Raw genomic sequence first — 17,656 nt, 5'->3', positions numbered from 1 at the left:
TTTGTCCTGAAAACAAGACCAGAGAAGGAGCAGATTCCCGTACCTCATATCTCCGAACTTCTTGCTGATAGCAGTTCCCACATTGCTGATAGCTGCTGTCGCTTTCTGTCCTGCATGGCTCAGGGTTTCATGTGTCTTCTTGTAACTAGAAACAAAAATTAGAACAGAAATAGTGATAAGTATTAAAGAATAGAGGCTAGAATCCCCTGCAATTCATTCCTTTTTCCCTTATTTCCACATCTTAAGGCCCCATCCACTGAAAGGTTAAGAAACACAACAGCTGTAGCACAAGAAATTACAAAGATACTCGCTTCTGCACAGCTTCCTAAGGGCAGTTTAATCCTAATGTGAGCAAAATGCTCTCCAGAGCAATTCTTCACCCCCTTGCAGATAACACCCCCTGAGTGGGTCAGTGCAAGCTGCTGTTTAAAAGTAAAAGGCAGCAATTTATTGAATACCTGCTTGATACAACTTCTATGCATTTACATTAAATTAGCTTTTTTTTGCAGAAGACACTTTGTAGCAAAATCTGCTGCATAGAACACTGAAAAGAATCAGGACATATACAGCTCCATGCATATACACATTAGGTACATTTAAAAGATGCACTACACAATTATTTATTGATATTTCAGATGAGATAAAATTCATCAAGTCTGTTTCCATACGCTACAATTTTAATTTTAAAAAATTATTTAAAGGAAGAATGTTTTGGAAGAGACAGAGAAAGACAAAAAAATATAGACAGTGAATGCATATTCTAAGTAGCACTGAAACCTTTTAGAAGTCATTTCACGTATAGTATATACATTCAAACATAGAACCATCTAAATTAACTGATCCAGAATAAATGCTCTGATCCACAGAGACTCTTCAGTTAAGTTGCATTCTCAGAGTAATCAATAAGCTTTTCTGCACAGATGCTTTTTTGCTGAGTAAACTAACTCTGAGCGTGTCAGAGGCTTCCTTCCGCGTAAATGATCTGATACTGCCAGTGACGCAAACAAGCTCAGAATTAGAAGCACTGACCTAGTAACAAAAGGAGAGCACAATGTAATCAGTCTTGGATGCTGTGGTGTGCGTTGGCAGACAATAACTGAAGAAATGATAGTGAAAAATTAAGAAATACAATTCCGCTAGTTCTAATTCTCCTTTGAACAAATCCTGTCAGATTGCTAATGTGTACCAAAATGCACTGGAGATTGATAACAAAAATCCACTGCCTAATTCCTGAAATGGAGTATTTTCTTCTTACTTTTAGGTATATGAAAACAATATAACTTTGTGGAGGCAGGAGGGGAAATAAGAGAAGTTTAACATTTGCAATTCTGCACATCTTTATAGCCTCAGTAGTACCTATTGCCAAGAGCCCTTTGCTGAGGAGTGTATTTTACAAACCACCGGTTAGAAGGCAGATGCCACATAACGCTCTGTTCTTTTAGATGGTATTCTAATCAACAAATCATCTCCCCCCACACAAATGTTTTTATGTTCCTAAGCCACAAAGTATCTTACAACCCACTGACCTAACAAGTTCTGAACCTGCCAAGTGCAATGGCTCATTCTGTGAAGGTGCTCGTCCCTGCTTCCACTGACCAGAAAGGTCAGCTGCAGGGACCAACTCAGACCAGGGTACCCAATCTCTGGAAAACCAGAGTTAGATAAGCTGAAGTAATCACAGGCACAATGTTGAATGACAAGGGCTAAAACACTGCAACGGTGACAGAAGGAGCACTAATAATGATTAGAAAGGCAGGAGCACTTATGGTAGGTTATGCCTGTTTTATTTCTTCTGGTAGAATACAAAGGAGACTGAAGAGATTGTTTTCACTGGGTCTCCTTTCTCCTCAGCCCTGCTGGCCTGTTCCTGGACACCGAAAGATTGCAACACTTATTTCACTGAGGCCTCAATAGTCTAGCTTGACGAGTTTAATAGCTCTGTCATTGTCTTCTTGTCAGTGGACGTACTCTCATATAAACTAGTGTGGATGAGACCCTATAATTTACATTTATGAAGTTTCAAACTATGAGCAGGTAGCTTTTTGATAAGTCCTGCGTATGAAAAAAATTCTAATGCCTGTGTGTTTATGTATATACATATATATATATATGATATATATATAGGCATTTCTTAAAATGCCTACATTATTGCATTCAAGTCTTTAGACATTTTCCTAACAGGGAAGTTTCCTAAACCATTCAGCATGAAGTGGAATTTTGCTGATGACAAAATGAAGTCCAAGACTTGACTTTTAGTTCTAAAATGTCCTTGGTAGTAGAACCTATTTATGTACCGTTGACTATTCACAGCAAAATACTTCGCAGATATCCTCCCAACCCATTTTTTGAAAATGACACCTTGGAGTTCATTTTATTCACAGGCATATTTAGTTTTATGATAAAACATCTCCATGCCTTACTTTTCTGTTGCAAGTTCTTCACACTGGGTAGAACTGTTAAGAGAATAGTCCCAAATATGCCATACAGCAGACAGATTCAACTTTAATTAAGAAATATTAGAATCTCCAATGTATTTCTGAACATTACACTGGTCAGAACACACCTTCTGGGAATTGTCTGAATTCCAATTAGTATTGTGTTTTCTTTGTAAATACCATAAACCAAACATCCTCCTCTCCCATGGAGATTGGATGTATGTTCCTAATACTTTTGACATTACATAACAGTGTAAATCCAGCTAAGCCTGTTACAAAACTGTTCTTTTTCAGCACCAACTTCAGCAAAAATGACCTTTGACATGAATCCCCCCTCCCTCCAGCAATGCTGAAGACCAGCTTGAAGGAACAACAGCAAAAAAATTAAGAGTAAAAATGCATCACAACATGCAATACCTGTCAGCAGAAACAAGAAACAGTAATTTGCATCTCAGCAGAGCTCACTGATAGCTTAAAAGTCAGGCACCTCCATCCCTGCCTCTCCCCCATTATGCATATCACTGCACCTTCTTCATAAATAAATTATCTTTCCACAGATCACGTTCCCTTACTGTAGTTAGTTATGCTCTGTATTGACATACAGGACAGTATTTTGGCTCAGATACTTTTATCATCATAGTTATGTCATATTTACAGCATTTGAGACCTTGCCAAACACCCTAGTAACAATGATCTCTTTAACATATTCTCTCTGACCTCTGGGAATCTTCTCAGTTATATGGAGCATTAATAATCTGTGCAAACAATTTTGATAGCCTCATGTGACACACATCAGTTTGCAGCTTTGTTTTAATGCACTGAACAGATTACATAATTTTCAGAAACCTTTAAGAGCAGAAATAAAGTTGGATATTCCAGGTAAGCCCTAATAACATTTATTCCTTGGAAAAAGCGCTGTAGGTCTGGCTTAAGTCCTCCTAACACCATCGGTTGCTCCAGCATAAGAAGTCACCTGCAAGACGTGCCCATCCTCACCCTCTGAACAGCCACTGCAAGTCCTGACCACCCAGCTCATGACAAACAGCATCTCAACAGGCTGTCAGCCATTGGCTGAAATAAGGAGGTTCTACCTGAATATGAGGAGAAACTTCTTTGAGGGTGACAGAACACTGGAACAGGCTGCCCAGAGAGGTTGTGGAGTCTCCTTCTCTGGAGACATTCAAAACCCACCTGGACACATCTGCTCTGGGTGAACCTGCTTTAGTAGGTATGTTGAACTAGATGATCTCCAGAGGTCACTTCCAACCCCAACCATTCTGTGATTCTGTGACCCTGCACCTTACAGCAGGAATGCTGCAGCAGAAACAAGCTCCAAGAATTTTGGATGCAGAGATTCAAAAAATTTAGTCTTCCACCCAACCCACAGCATGCAGTTTTCACACCAATATATCATAAGGCTCTATGTTTTTCTTTCACTAATACGAAGTCACCATAACCTTCCCAAGTTTAACAGTGTTTTGCAAGATGCCCAGTAGGATTACTAAAAGTAGAAACAGGCTACTTGATTTATGCAGTTATAGTAGGAATGCCTTCTCTGCTTTTGTGCCATCTAAACATATCCCCTAGCAGAGAAGAATTGCTGGTAATGGCTAACATATCCCATGCTTTTCACTTAGCACTTAACAGTAAATATTTATAACTTATTTCACAGACAAGAAAGAGAAAACAAAGGGCATGTGAATTGTTGTCACAATTGTAAACTTGTAAATAAAACTCACCTGTGCCATTTTGAACATTAACTTTTTATGGCATTAACTGGAGTTCCATCTATCATCTTCCAATTATATTTTTTTAATAGGGTATTTTTTTAACAGAAACAATTGTTTATAGAACTGGTTATTAGAGGTTATAATGAAATATGCTGATATTGTAGTTACATTCTGATAATATGCCCAACACATTTAAAAGAAGCTTTAAGGATAACTCAACATCTCCGGTACTGTAACATACTAATTAAGCAAAGTAGATTTGGAGCATATTTTGACTGCTTTTTCACCTGAAGTTTCATATACTGCATTTAGGTTGTACTATCATACGACAACCAGGACTCACTAGCTGCTTTTTACAGCCAGTGAAAGAAGATACTGTTTCATAAAACGCAATGTGCAAAGGAAATAGTGCTTCATATGGAGTATAGCCAGGCAGCAGACATACAGAGAGGTCAGAGAACGAGGTGTTTAAATGACCACCATCACCTGCAGGGTCAGACAGGATGGATAAACACACTGCATGCTATTTGATCTCAACTCAGTACAGAATTGCCCTTCGCAGGGCAGATTTAAATCTAACCTTCCTTCATAGGTGCAGTACGTGGACTGTTGACAGAAGGAGGCTACAAATATAATATTCATATTTTACACAGCAAGCTGCACATTTGACCTACCAGAGGAAATTACAAAGAATTTAAATCTGGCTTCTGTAAAAGTAGTACATTGCTAATTAGTACATCTTCATTCAGCATTGTGCCTCTCCATCAATGCTTGCTGGCAAAATTAAGCCATTTGAGAAACCCTCTTCTGTGATAAAGCTTACATAAGATGCAACAAAATGCAAACAATTAACAACAAAACCATACAGTAGAGCAGAGCCTGGTAGCACAAGCCATGCCCTGTGGAGCTTGCTTTTTTTTAGTTTTCAAACCATTAAGTCAGCTTAAGAATGGAATTTCTGGGATCAATGTAAAGCATCTGGATCTCTGAGAAACTCTCATCTAGAAAACCATTTTTCTGTCAATTTTCTGTGAAAAGCAGGGCCCAGCATTAGCTAAATTATGCTAATTCTCAAGTGAAACAAATGCACATATGAATGGCACAGACATTGATAACACAGACATAAAATATCTTCCAAGAACATTCATATTGCCATTTTTCCCACAAACGAACTCTAAGGGGTTTTTTTGTGCGTTTTTTGTTTGTTTCATTGGGTTGTTGTTGGTTTTTTAAGTGCTTATCTGGAATTCATTCCAACTTCAAAAATAAACGACAGATGTACTTTTTTAGATATTCTTCCCTTGCCAGGTATGCTAAGAACTAATTGAGACTGTGCTGCCACTTGGCTGGGTACATATGCCTAAATCTGTCAAAGGAAGCGTGCCCCAGGCAGTTCCTCTCCCACAGAGAGAGGAAAGGCAGAGCTGAGGGAACTGAACCTCTGCAGGTCGCAGGGGACCTGCCTGCAGCCAGAAATCTGTGTGCAGCACACAAAGTCAACTGTTCAGTGGGCTGGAGAGAGTCATGAGTCAGGAAAGGTGCCAGACGAGGGTGACAAATATTCTGTGCTGTCTTGCACCAGAATCCTCAAAACCTTCAGAAAACTGGGGATACAATTGTGTGAAGGGCACTATTTGTACAATGCAGCATAGCATAAGGGCAGAACAAGCAGTTGTACAGTTAATCTCCAGGCAGAAAAAGCCACAATATGTTGGCTTAAGCACAGATGAGTTTAAGACATTCCAGGCCAAAACTTCACAGTTCATCGCACCTTAAACAATGCCAATAACAGTATCTGTGGGTTCTGCACTGTAAACTAGATCAACAAAATTATGCAGATTAAAAATATCCCAGCCTCCCTTTTCTTCCCCCTTTTTTTTTTCTCCTCTTCCTCCTTTTCTTTCCTCTTCCTTCATTCCTTTTCCCTTCCTTTTCCTTTCAATCCCTCCATTTCCTTTCCTTTTCCTTCTTATCTTCCTCTTTGCTTAATTTAGGTTTTTCCTTTTCCTTCCATTTCTCCCTTTCCTTTTTGTTACCTTCCCTTTCTCCTGTCACCTTTCCTGGATATTTTTAATCCTGGTCATTTCAGATACACATTTATACTCAGGCGTCCCCTTCTTACACTTGGATATACATACATACAGATAACTGTAACGTACTTGTATATATTTTCTGGTGCACCACCATAATTACAGTGAGTTCCTCCCTGAGAAACTGTAATACTAGATTCTGTGATCTGGAACAGATCACCTGATGTTGCTGTGAATTTTTCATTAGCTGAAAATTCTGGTGTAAACAAATGGACACATGTCTTTTAGAAAAGGGGCAATGAAAATAGACCAAGTTAACTTCTCAGAGTCCTTTCTGCAACCTTATTTTCCATGACGCCATCCTTCCAAGTTAAAAGCCAGAGGTACATATGGAAGATTGACAAAATATTGTCTTTGAAGAAGGCATGAACATTGCCTGGTAGACACCAAGTCAGTGGAAGTGAGAGGCTCCCTGTATTTCCACATAGCACAGGCTCCCAGGCAGGGAATGTGCTTGCTAAAGCCAACCTGTCTATTTCTGCACTTACACAACTGCTACATTTACTTGCAAATTTAGAGAAGAAAACGTCAAAAGGTGATTACACATTGCAATTAACAGAAAAAACACCCACATTACTTTTAGTACCACTCATAACAGGTATGTATGTGGGAACATGGTATACTGAATTCCTCAAAGTCACAGTAGGACTATACTTGTCCACAAATTATATCTGACTTCCCGAGGAAATTCTTAACCTCTGGAACACAGTACTATATATTTAAAGTTATACTAATGAAGACTGCAGGTAGCATAGGCTGTAAGTTCAAAACACATGCAGCGCAGTTATTACTTTCAATTTTCTCATCACCTGACAGAAAACTGAATTACAAAACATTAAGTTCCCACTATTTGTGGAAACCCTTGCAATTGTCCTCAGGTTCCCTATCAGCAGAAGTAAGCTTGCTTACATGGTTTTCAACCGGTAGTTAATGAAGAGAGCCTTAGTCTGTCTCTGGATGGAAAGACCAAGTCCAAGTTGAATGCTCTTGTCCCAAATCACAGGTAAGTATCACATGCGAGAGCAGAGTGATATTTGAAACCTTTTTAGGAAGTTTTCAAAGAGAGCCACCACTTGGGGAAAGCCCCAGGCACTGTCTAGGAGATATGCTGTTCTGAGCTAGGACTTACAGTTCTCTTGATTCTGGCCACTAATTAAATTTTCCATTTCTACAACACGTGAAAATTTTTTGTCTGTGATGGCAAAAGCGGAAAAGTCATTTTGAAAACATAGCTTTGTAAGATTCCTATCCCAGATGCCATTCTTGCATGGGTCCACTTTTTATCACATCAAAGGTTTCCCAGTCCCCTGGTTGGAATCGCTACATCTACGGACTTTGAAACATTTAACTTCATTTTACTACTACAGCCTTCAGGGAGAGAATGAGTATTCTTTAAGTTTTTAGCTATTCTAATAATTTATTTGCCATGGCAGAACTGCTGTTTACAAGTGGTTTGAATGTCTGGAGTACTGCTTTTTGGATGGGTTAGTAGCAAAATCAACCATTTTCATTTCCCTAGAAGTGATCTCTGTAGTTAGAGTACTATACCATCTGTGGGTTGAAAGAGTATCCATTTAGAACAGAGGAGGCTTATGCCTTCCAACAGTTGCTAACATTTCAAGAAGCAATGAAGGGACATATGAGGCTGGAATGAGGTTAATGGGTAATTTTACAGACACAGCTGCTCCTTGGAAACTCAATAGTACCAAAATGTCTCCTAAGAGGGCAATACTTTGATGCCCTACTGGATTTTCCCAGAGAAGCACAGAGGAGCACCAACTTAAAAGCTGAGGGACAGACAAAACTGAGCGTGGTTACAAATGTATGCTTAGCCAAGGCCAAGGTATTTTGTGGATCTATTTTCTTAGTGCTCCATGTGAGGGATGGGTGAGGAGGATAAAGTAATCCTTGCAACCTCCTTCATATATAATGCAATGCAATTCTGTAACTGCATTGAAGAATAGTATTACTTAGGAACTTGACTGTTTGGAAGAATGTAGCAACAGGAGTCCCAAGTTCAGAAAAGGGAAATGCAGAGTCCTGCACCTTGGAATTAATAACCCCATGCACCAGCAGAGACTGGGGACCAACCAGATGGAAAGCAGCCATGCAGAAAAAGACCTAGGGTCCTGTAAGTTGAACATGAGTCAGCCATGTGCCCTCACAAGCAAAGGTGGCCAACAGCATCCTGGGCTGCAGTGGGAAGAGTGAGTACCTGTTAAGGGAGGTGATCTCCTCTACTCAGCCCTGGTCAAAGCCACACCGGGAGTGCCGGGTCCTGTTCTGCTCTCTCCAGTACTAGGCAGACATGGACATACTGGAGCAAGTCCAGCAAAGGGCCATAAAGATGACTAAGGGATTGGAGCATCTCTCCTATGAGGAAAGGCTGAGAAAGGTGGGACTGGTCAGCCAGGAGAAGGCTTAAGGGGGGATGTCATCAATGTGTACAAATAACCTGATGGAAGGGAGTGGAGACGACAGAGGCAGATGTTCCTCAGTGGTATCTAGTCTAAGTACAAGAGGCAAACTCAATGGAATAATATTTAAACAAAAGAAAAAAGTTATCGACAGTTAGGGTAACTGAACACTGGAACAGGTTGCTCAGAGAGGCTGTAGAGTTTCCATCCTTGGAGATATTCCGAACCTGACTGCACACAGTCCTGAGCACCCTGCTCTAGCTGAGCCTGCTCTGAGAGGGAGAGCTGGACTAGACAGTCTCCTGGCATTCCTGCCAACCTCAACTATTCCAGAATTCTGTACAAAACTAGGTCAATTTTTACAGAAGCCATCATCTTACCTTAATGCACAATGCAGTGAAAATCTGAAGTACAGGAGGCTAGAGAGAGCTACGGAAACTTTACTGAAACAACACCAATCAGACAGCTTTAACTAAACAAACATCCTTCATTCAGGTTACATAAAGCCTTTTCTTTGTAGCAAAATGTGAATTAGACAAGCTCAATTATGGTCTTTGTAAATATCCCTATAAAGACATTTTTAATGATTCCTTAAGCTAAAATAAATAACCTCAAAATCCACCAACATTACTCTGCTTCTAGCATCTAAATAAGAATGAATTATCTGTGTTTAAAATATAAATAAAATACCTGCACTGCTAGAAGCTAACTGAATATCCACCCACCTCTATTCACTGCAAACCTGATCTTTAAAAAGGTGTGTGTGGGAAGTCATTCCAATTGAATTCCTTACCACCATGAAAGCAAATTAAACTTGAGGCAATAATTTTCTCTCTAATTACTGATATCCACTAGAGTAGAACACCCTGCCTTCCCTAACACATAGATTATACTAAAAATCAGTGCACTGAAGAACAGAAGAGGAAATGAACAAGGAACTTGAAAAAATGCCTTATTATTCTGGTCACCATAAGTGAATGACTTCCAGGTGCATTTCATGCCAGGCTGAAAAACGCAAATAACATTACAGGTTTTCTTTTGAGAAAAACAAAGCTGATTGAAAAAAAAGCTGATCTGATACCAAAAAAAAGTTGCACATTATTGCTGCAAATGTAATGCCTTCCTAGAGGTAGCTAGAATAACTTTTGCATACTTTAAAGCATGAATTAGTGACAAGGGAACAGACTCTGTACTGAACTGTATGTTGAGCCTGACATAATCTTCAATCTATGGAGGACATCAGCCCATCGACCTCCAGCTCTAGGTTTCCTCACTATTAAAACTACAACTTTTATTTTCTTTTCAATCATAGCAAACCTTTAATAGCAATTTCTGAAAAGTACATGTCAAGCATGCTCAAGCTAACTCCTAAGACACACAAGGCCAACAATTTAAAATGAAGATGCTTAAAAACAGTCAGAACCTTGAGTTTACATTTAGTAATTAGAGGTGGCATCTGTCCTGTGAGTTAGGTCATGAGTCTTGACTAGTTGATCAGACATACTTTGCAGAACTGTTTTTGAGAGAAGTCCACCACTCTGCCTCTCAGGCCGCTTTAAGAATGCATCCCTAAATGAAGAGCTCCAAAGATTATTAACAATAAGAGGACCAAAATCTGGTGCTTAATTGCTGTCTGTGGCTTTGAAAAGTTCCCCATTAAAAAAAAGTAGTTTTAACTTCCAGAAAAGTGTAGCAGCTACAAAACCCAGTGAGACTGAGTGAAAGAAAAACTTGTCTCCTTAAAAACAGGTCTTTTTTAAAACTTAAAATGACTAATTGTGGATTTAGAAGCCTAAGGTACAGGTATGTAAATATTTTGAACTTTTATTTTTTAAAACAGGCTTTTCATCCTTACTAAATCAGAGAATCTTGGTGAGTAATGCTATCCCCATTGCTATTTTGGTACAGAACTATGAATCACCTCTAATATTAAACTCATCCATTCTGAAAAATGCCAGATTACCATGATTTGCTCTGGCATCAGCATAGTGGCATGAGTGTCAGCCACAATTATATAGCACTTGGACCGTGGACACTGGGATCTTCAAGGGCACAAATAGACTCCTGCTGTTCAGTTCCATATAACTACTTGTGGACAAGCATAACCTAATGGCTTGCTGGTTTTGAAACTCATCTTAAATAAGAAGTAGAAGCTACCATGCCGATAAAGTCTCCTAAGTCTCTGTCCTTGTGGAATATGTCAATATTGTGAAGGGAAAATGAAAAGCTGTCTTGGAATTTTCAAGTAAAAATGAAAGCTGCTGTTTCTCGTAATTTTGCTGGTGTGTCCCATTAACTAGTTCAGGCATCTTGTGCTCCTCCTCTCTTCTAAAGCTTTCCTAGCATATGCTAGACACACTCACTGAGCCAGCATCAGTGCCCTTGTTAATAATGTGTCATGAGAAACAGGACCTAGCTGAGCAAAAAGAGCTTGAAGCTCACAAGTAACACTGCCAATCCTGGGTTTGAACAGTTTTTTGTGGCAGATTCAGGATAGGTCTTATCACTATGTCCACATGTATATTTTTAACTGCTTCCTTATACGAGACAAAAGCCTTGCACCAGTAGTTCTTGGCAGCAAGTCACAGCCCAAATAACTTCCCTCCTCTGCTTCCTCATCCAAGAACTGGTGCATTTTCAAAGGCACCCTCTTGGAAGTCAGCAACTGGCTTAAGACTACAGAGTTCCACAGTATAATTGCTCTGGGTCCAAAAAAAAAAATCAACTTAAAAGCATTTGAACAACAGCAGTGGGGTAACATTTCTTCACATTTATGCATCACCTTTCACTCTGGCAACTCAAAGCTGCTTATACATTACAGAAGGCAAGTTTCACTGAATTCTTGTGAACTATTTACCTACTCTGCACAGTAGTAAACCAAGGCTGTCAGAGGTGTCAGGGACTTGCCTAAGGACCCATTGCTGGAAAATAACAAAAAACTCGACAGATGTAGAACTTACAATAACCTCAAAGATGGTACAGTTATTCCAACAACATTTTCTGTTTGTTTGTTTCTTTTGGACAACCAAAAGCAGGAATTAATCAGAGTCCCACATCAACTGATGCTGCCAGTATTCTTTATAATTCAGATAATGGTACAATTTTTTTAAACAGTTGTTAATGTTTTCATAATTTTTATTATTATTATTTTTTTACATCGCCTCTCTTGGAAGTTGAAAAACACAATACATTGAGATTAACTATGTCCTTGGTCTCCTCACTAAAGACTCTACAGGAATGTGTTACAGGACAGGAAGATAATCACCTCAGTGCCCCTGCAGTTTTAGTTGCTGTGATTTTGCAAGTGTCAAGTGCAATACAGCAGCAAAGAATGTTGCTGCTGTGGAAGGGGCTTTTTTCAGGTCTCCTTGCTCTGAGAAGCTTGATGTGTTTGTCCCTGCCATCTACTCCACTTGGCAGGTATTACAATTGCTAAATTTCATACCAGGGCTCATCAAGACAACACCCCCAACATGCTGCACAACATAGAAGAATGAATATGTGCAAGGTCTGTACTTACGCAGAAGTTGTCTGCATGTCATGCCAGCTTTTGCTGAAGTTCTGCTTCAGTTCATTCATCAGACTCACGCCAAGCTTTTGTTTAATTTCAACCAGGTGCTTTTCTTTGGCTGCTAGAACTTGCCGCAAAGTTGAAATTTCATCCTCTAGCTGAGAGACACAAAGAGGGAGGAGAAAGGAGAAAGGAGTCAGCCTGTTCCCACAGAATGACAAAAACATACTGTGTCAAGAGATTTAAATGACATTCACAGAAACTTGCATTTTTCCTAGGTAACTAGAGGGATTCAAGTGCTTGGACAGATCACAAAGACATGTCTAGAACAGAGCTGACATTACATTAAATGAATGTCTCAAACTGTGCCACCTATGTGCACCATCATACACATGCAGCTGATAAGGGACAGAATTCTCCAGGAAGGAAATGACTATTGAGCAACTTGACCAAGATCTGCCTTAGGGCATTAGGAGACTCAAGTATCAGCTTTCCATTCACTCATAAAATGGGAATGGGCAGAACAAAAGACGACTGGATAATTCAGGCAGATATCTGTCTTTGAATGCACAGGGTTTTAACTTCATATTTGCAGCTTTTTAGTCTTGCACTCAGGAAAAAAACAAATAGATGTAAATTCTTAGGAGAAAGTTAAAAAAAAAAATCAGATTATAACATATGACTTGAGAGTACCATAAAAAGTGTTCTTCTCACATGAGTTTTATCTATACATTTTAGGCCATACATATTTCAAAACAGTAAAATAAAAATATATAGCAGATGGACTGTTAACATGAAAGAACAGGTCCTACCCAAAGCATAGAGTCATGCAAGAGACACAGCAGATTAGTCTTTTCAGAGCTTCTAGTCATTAACCCAACTGTGCAAAGTTGTAAAGACACCATTCAGCCCAAACAGAGGAATACAATTCTCCCTGCAGCGGACGTGATTTCAAACACTCAAACCAAGCCAGCAGTTTTAGCAAGGCAAGGACCAGAAGCTCTGACTGAGAGGAGGGGCTGCTGGGTCAGCCTTGCCCCTGGCTGAGCATCCTCTGTCTCCCTGGAAGCCCCTGGGGATCAGGGGTTTGTGTTCCTCCCCTAGAACCTCCCAAGCCAAGTACATCAGCAGTGCTCAGAGGCACAGAAGCTAAAGAGGGCAAGTGACACCAGAGCAGCTGCCTTTCACTTCAGGTTCAGAAGTTCCCTTACCAACTGTGTACCTTCCTCCATATGCTAACGGGGTAACATATGGCAGTGTATCTGACATCCGTATGTTAAGTTCCCTGGAACCACAGACTCCCTATGATTTAACTCCATGGGCTGCAGGGAACAAGGCAGCACCAGCTGAATCAGTTGCTATATTTAGCACATCAATACCAGTATTATTTTTATTTTACACACACATTCCTCTTCCATGTAAAACTGGCTGAAAGCTCCTTGTTCTTAAGTCTCACCCTTTAATCCCTCAGCTATCAGTTTCTCTTTCGTCACTACATGCTATCTTAATTTTTCAAGCAGGTCAGGAATTAAGCAGCTAGACTATGAACACAAAGCAAAAAAACCCCAAAAACCTGAGTGAACTAAACACCAGTATTCACCAATGCCTGTGATGCCAACACTTCACTGGTAGAATACACAACAATTATTATTATTATTCCTTCCATATCCTTTATGCTCCATTATATTCCTAACCTGCAAAGGAAATGCTGTCAAGAGGCAGCAGGAGCTTCTCTTCTGAGGGCATAAATGGTTAAATGCTTACAGAAAGAAGAAATCACAAATGTCAGCATTACTTGAGTGGCAGTTCAGAGCTCCCTTTAGTTGTTTCCCACCCACAGCAAAGCCCCTAGCGCACAAGTCTGCCTGAGTAACGCTGCTAAAGAACTTAACTTAAACCAATACAAATATACTTACATGTACTTAAACATTAATGCTTTCCATATGGGCCAGCACTAGCCTGATCTTTAGGTACCTGGATATGTAAACATTTGAGGGAATCTATTAAAATTACTTTCCATCTGTTCTGTTGAACAGACACCTAAAGCTGTAAAGCCCTAAGTAAGAATTAACCATGTGCTCAATGGCTTAAGCATGAACAACATTTTTTACTGTATTAGAAGTTACAAATTTTCTTTAGAGACCAGAGTCTGGCTTTTATTTGACAAAATCCTCCTCGAGTTCCATCATTTTAAAATAATGGAAGATACAAAACCCCCCTCAATTGCTCACACATCAGTGACTGAAGACTGAAGTAGGCAGAAAGGATTAGAGACTTACAGTGGGATCCTGAAAAGCATTTAAGTAGGTTACATACCTAACTCCCATGGAAATCAGGCAAAACCTGCTTAGGCATTTTTGAAAAGTCCACTGTTATAAATGCAGACTCCATTATGGAACTGGTCTTAAGTCAACTGGAATACAAACTTCTAGTTGTCACACTTTCCTTCTAAGTGAGACGGAATCCGGAGAACAGAGATGCATCATACAAAGTTCCCTTCTCCCTTTTTTGTGTGCTTAGGAATCAGAGTTTCTTTCCTCTATTATTGTGCAGGACGTGCAAAAGCAAGGAGAAAAGCTAACCACCTTAGACACTACAATTCCCATGATGAGCTTACATAAGTAACATGTAAATCACACAAAGGTGAGACCCCAGGAAAAAATACACAACTACAGACTGTTTTGATTATTTTAGGGTAAATTGTATGTTTTCAGAGGTTGAGCATGCTTTTAAGATAGTAGCCTGCCTGAAAAAAACCATTGCAGTAATTCTCTCACATATAACCTTTCCCACTTTTTCCATATAACAGTGCATAAAAACAAGCGAGAAAGTACTTCTTCAACAATATTGAGCATTCTGGATAAACTACTGTTAATAAAAAATTATGTCAGTTGGTATTATCTATATTCTGAGATACACACAGTACTAATGTGGAGGTGGAAAGATTCAGCTCTTGGTTGGAATAATACTGATAAATGGGGTGAATGGTAAACTGAATAGTGAATTGAGTATTTATTATGCTTGGTTTAAGGATTAAGGCAGTAAGTGATTAAAATATTAAGGGGCCCCAGAGAAAACAGAAGCCAGCACAGTCAAATGTGTTCTTCTAAGAAAGATTAAGCATCCTGTTTCCCTACCACTACACCACCCAAATATGTAGTGCCCTGGCCTGGCTGTTTGCTGAACCAGGTAAAAGCCATCACAGGAAAAAACAAGGGATATTTTAAAGCCAGATCAGTTCTCAGATCCAGTGCAGAGAGGTGCTCTAGTGGGCACAGTTTGCAGGGCAAGAACAAGTGGCTGGAGATGGAGAAGTGAGGAAGGCAGCGATCCGTGGAAGCAGTGCAAACTGGGAGCAAACATGCAGTAACACACATAGCTGCACTTAGAACCTGCACATCAGCTAGAAAGCCTGTAGATCAAAACAGATAGCTGATTTTCTGAAGGTATGGCGGGGGGGAAGGCAGCAAGGAGTAAATGACTGTTTTGATGAGCATAATGGAAGGACAACTGACAACAGTGAGCTAAATAGCTCAAAACCTCAGCCCCCGTGATGACTCAAGAGTCATTGTACCATGCTCCTCACACTGAGGGAAGAAGGGATGAAAGGAGGAAAAAAAAAAAAGTAAAAAAAAAAAGTTATCTGTTCTGCTAACAAGCTTCTGGCCTTACCTAAAGTTTTCTGCAATTATTCCTAAGTGTCAGACACACCTCTGTTAATTCAAATGACCATCAGAAGTTTCTGTAAGAGCCACTCATTTTACTTGCATTGTAGAAATTCCAAGGCTCGATTAGAGTCAGAGCCCTGCTCTGTTAGCCAGGCTACAAGAACAGAGTTAGTCCACACTCGGAAAAGCTACCAGTACAAAGAGAGCACTGGCAGAGGAATAGGAAAACAGCATACAAGAAACCTGCCAGAAAAACAGCAGTACTAGTCCCCCTCCTAATGTTAGGGAGAGAAGGAGGAAGAGGGCAAAGAATATATACAGCAGATACACAACGCAGAGACGGAACATATTTTTTCTGTTTAAATACATGCACAACAGGTGCTCACAACGGCTCCCCATTATATCAACTATTAAGTGATTCCAGCATTAAGGAAGATTTGAACCTTTCAGAACAATAAGAAGAAAAGTGCTTGCTCGCACAGGCTCAAGCAGGTATTACCTAACACATAAGGACATGGAAGAAAACAAAACCACCACTGGAGGAGGAGAGGGGGCTTGAAAGTAAAGACTAATGGCTTTTCAAAAGGAAACATTAGCCAATTCCCCCAAAGGTTTCTTTCTGATGGAGCCAAGGTCTTACACTTTTTTTTACAGTCTTTTCTGAGAACCATAAGCCTCAGACTTTATTCACTCTAAATTCAAGTTTTCCAAACCTTTCTTAGGATAATTATCAGGCTTATTTTGTTTTTAAGCATAAGCTGTATGCCAGTAAACTGCTACAAGCAATTCAGAAAATAATTTCTAGGTCGGCTGAGATCATAGTATTTGAAAGGCAATCTCTCACTCGTGTTGGTACATGAATTAAAGCATTTCTACCATCAGCCATGGAGAACTCTCTGCTCCCATAGAAATCAGCAAGCAGAAAAGATGTCCAGAAACTCTTGAGATTAATTATCTTGAGAGAGGCATATCATTCTCAGATGGTTGCAGGAAGTTCTTTTCTTCTTCCTTGTTTCCATCTGCCTTTAAGTCCCTTTCACCAGAAAAGAGAAGAGAATCACGGAATGGCTGAGGTTGGAAGAGACCTCTGGAGGTCATCGGGTCCAACCTCCTTGTCCAAGCAGGGCCAGGCACAACCAGTTGCCCAGGACTGTGCCCTGACGGCTTCCGCGTATCCCCAAGGATGGAGACTCCAAAAATCTCTCTGGGCAGCCTGTGCCAGTGCTTGGTCACTCTCACAGTGAAAATGTGTTTCGTGATGTTCAGAGGAATTGTCCTGTGTTTCAGTTTGTGTCTATTGCCTCTGTCCTAACAAAAAGCCAATCATGAACATCCCAACTCTTACCGCTGTGTGATGAACTGAACTGAAGTTTCAGATTCCTTCTTATTTACAGATGTGACAGGATCAGCAAAGATGTAAAGATTGACTAGCAACTCAGAAACACAAGGCTTGAGGGAAAAAAAGTGAAAAAACAAACTTTTGATTTTTGTTTCACTCGAAAATCCTAATCAGCACTGAAGGTAAATGACATGGGAGTCATTAAGAATGTGACTTCTTAGAATATTTAATATTGCAACTTATTGTTAATTTGAACATTTCTGTTGTATGAAAAACAGGGATCAATCTCTGCAAAAGAACTGTCCTCTGGATGCACCCATTCTATGTGCAGCAAACCCTTCACAGAGCACTACAGAATAATTACAAAGGAATGATTGTTCCCTAGCCAGTTTACACTTTGAGAGTATATGCTCAACGTCCCAAATTTTGGGTTTCCTACTATTCAAATGGGTTGTTATTTTGTTCT

General features: G+C 39.8%; 1 protein-coding gene across 2 annotated transcripts in view; it reads right to left on the bottom strand.

The window, feature by feature from the left end:
* The window catches only part of TPD52L1 (TPD52 like 1), a gene marked incomplete at its 3' end in the record, with an annotated part of 35,130 nt that overhangs the window by 16,531 nt on the left and 943 nt on the right, over positions 1-17,656 (bottom strand). For both annotated transcript variants that reach the window (XM_080341916.1, XM_080341917.1), the window contains exons 2-3: positions 12,193-12,341; positions 44-145 (exon numbers count right to left, since the gene is read on the bottom strand). In XM_080341916.1, coding sequence (XP_080198042.1) covers positions 44-145; positions 12,193-12,341 — 251 coding nt within the window. The remainder of the gene's footprint in view (positions 1-43; positions 146-12,192; positions 12,342-17,656) is intronic.

The sequence above is a fragment of the Nesoenas mayeri genome, assembly GCF_963082525.1.
Source record: "Nesoenas mayeri genome assembly, chromosome: 3".
NCBI lineage: Eukaryota > Metazoa > Chordata > Aves > Columbiformes > Columbidae > Nesoenas > Nesoenas mayeri.
The sequence above is the reverse complement of the archived record's forward strand: the minus strand, read 5'-3'. Positions and strand labels throughout refer to the sequence as shown.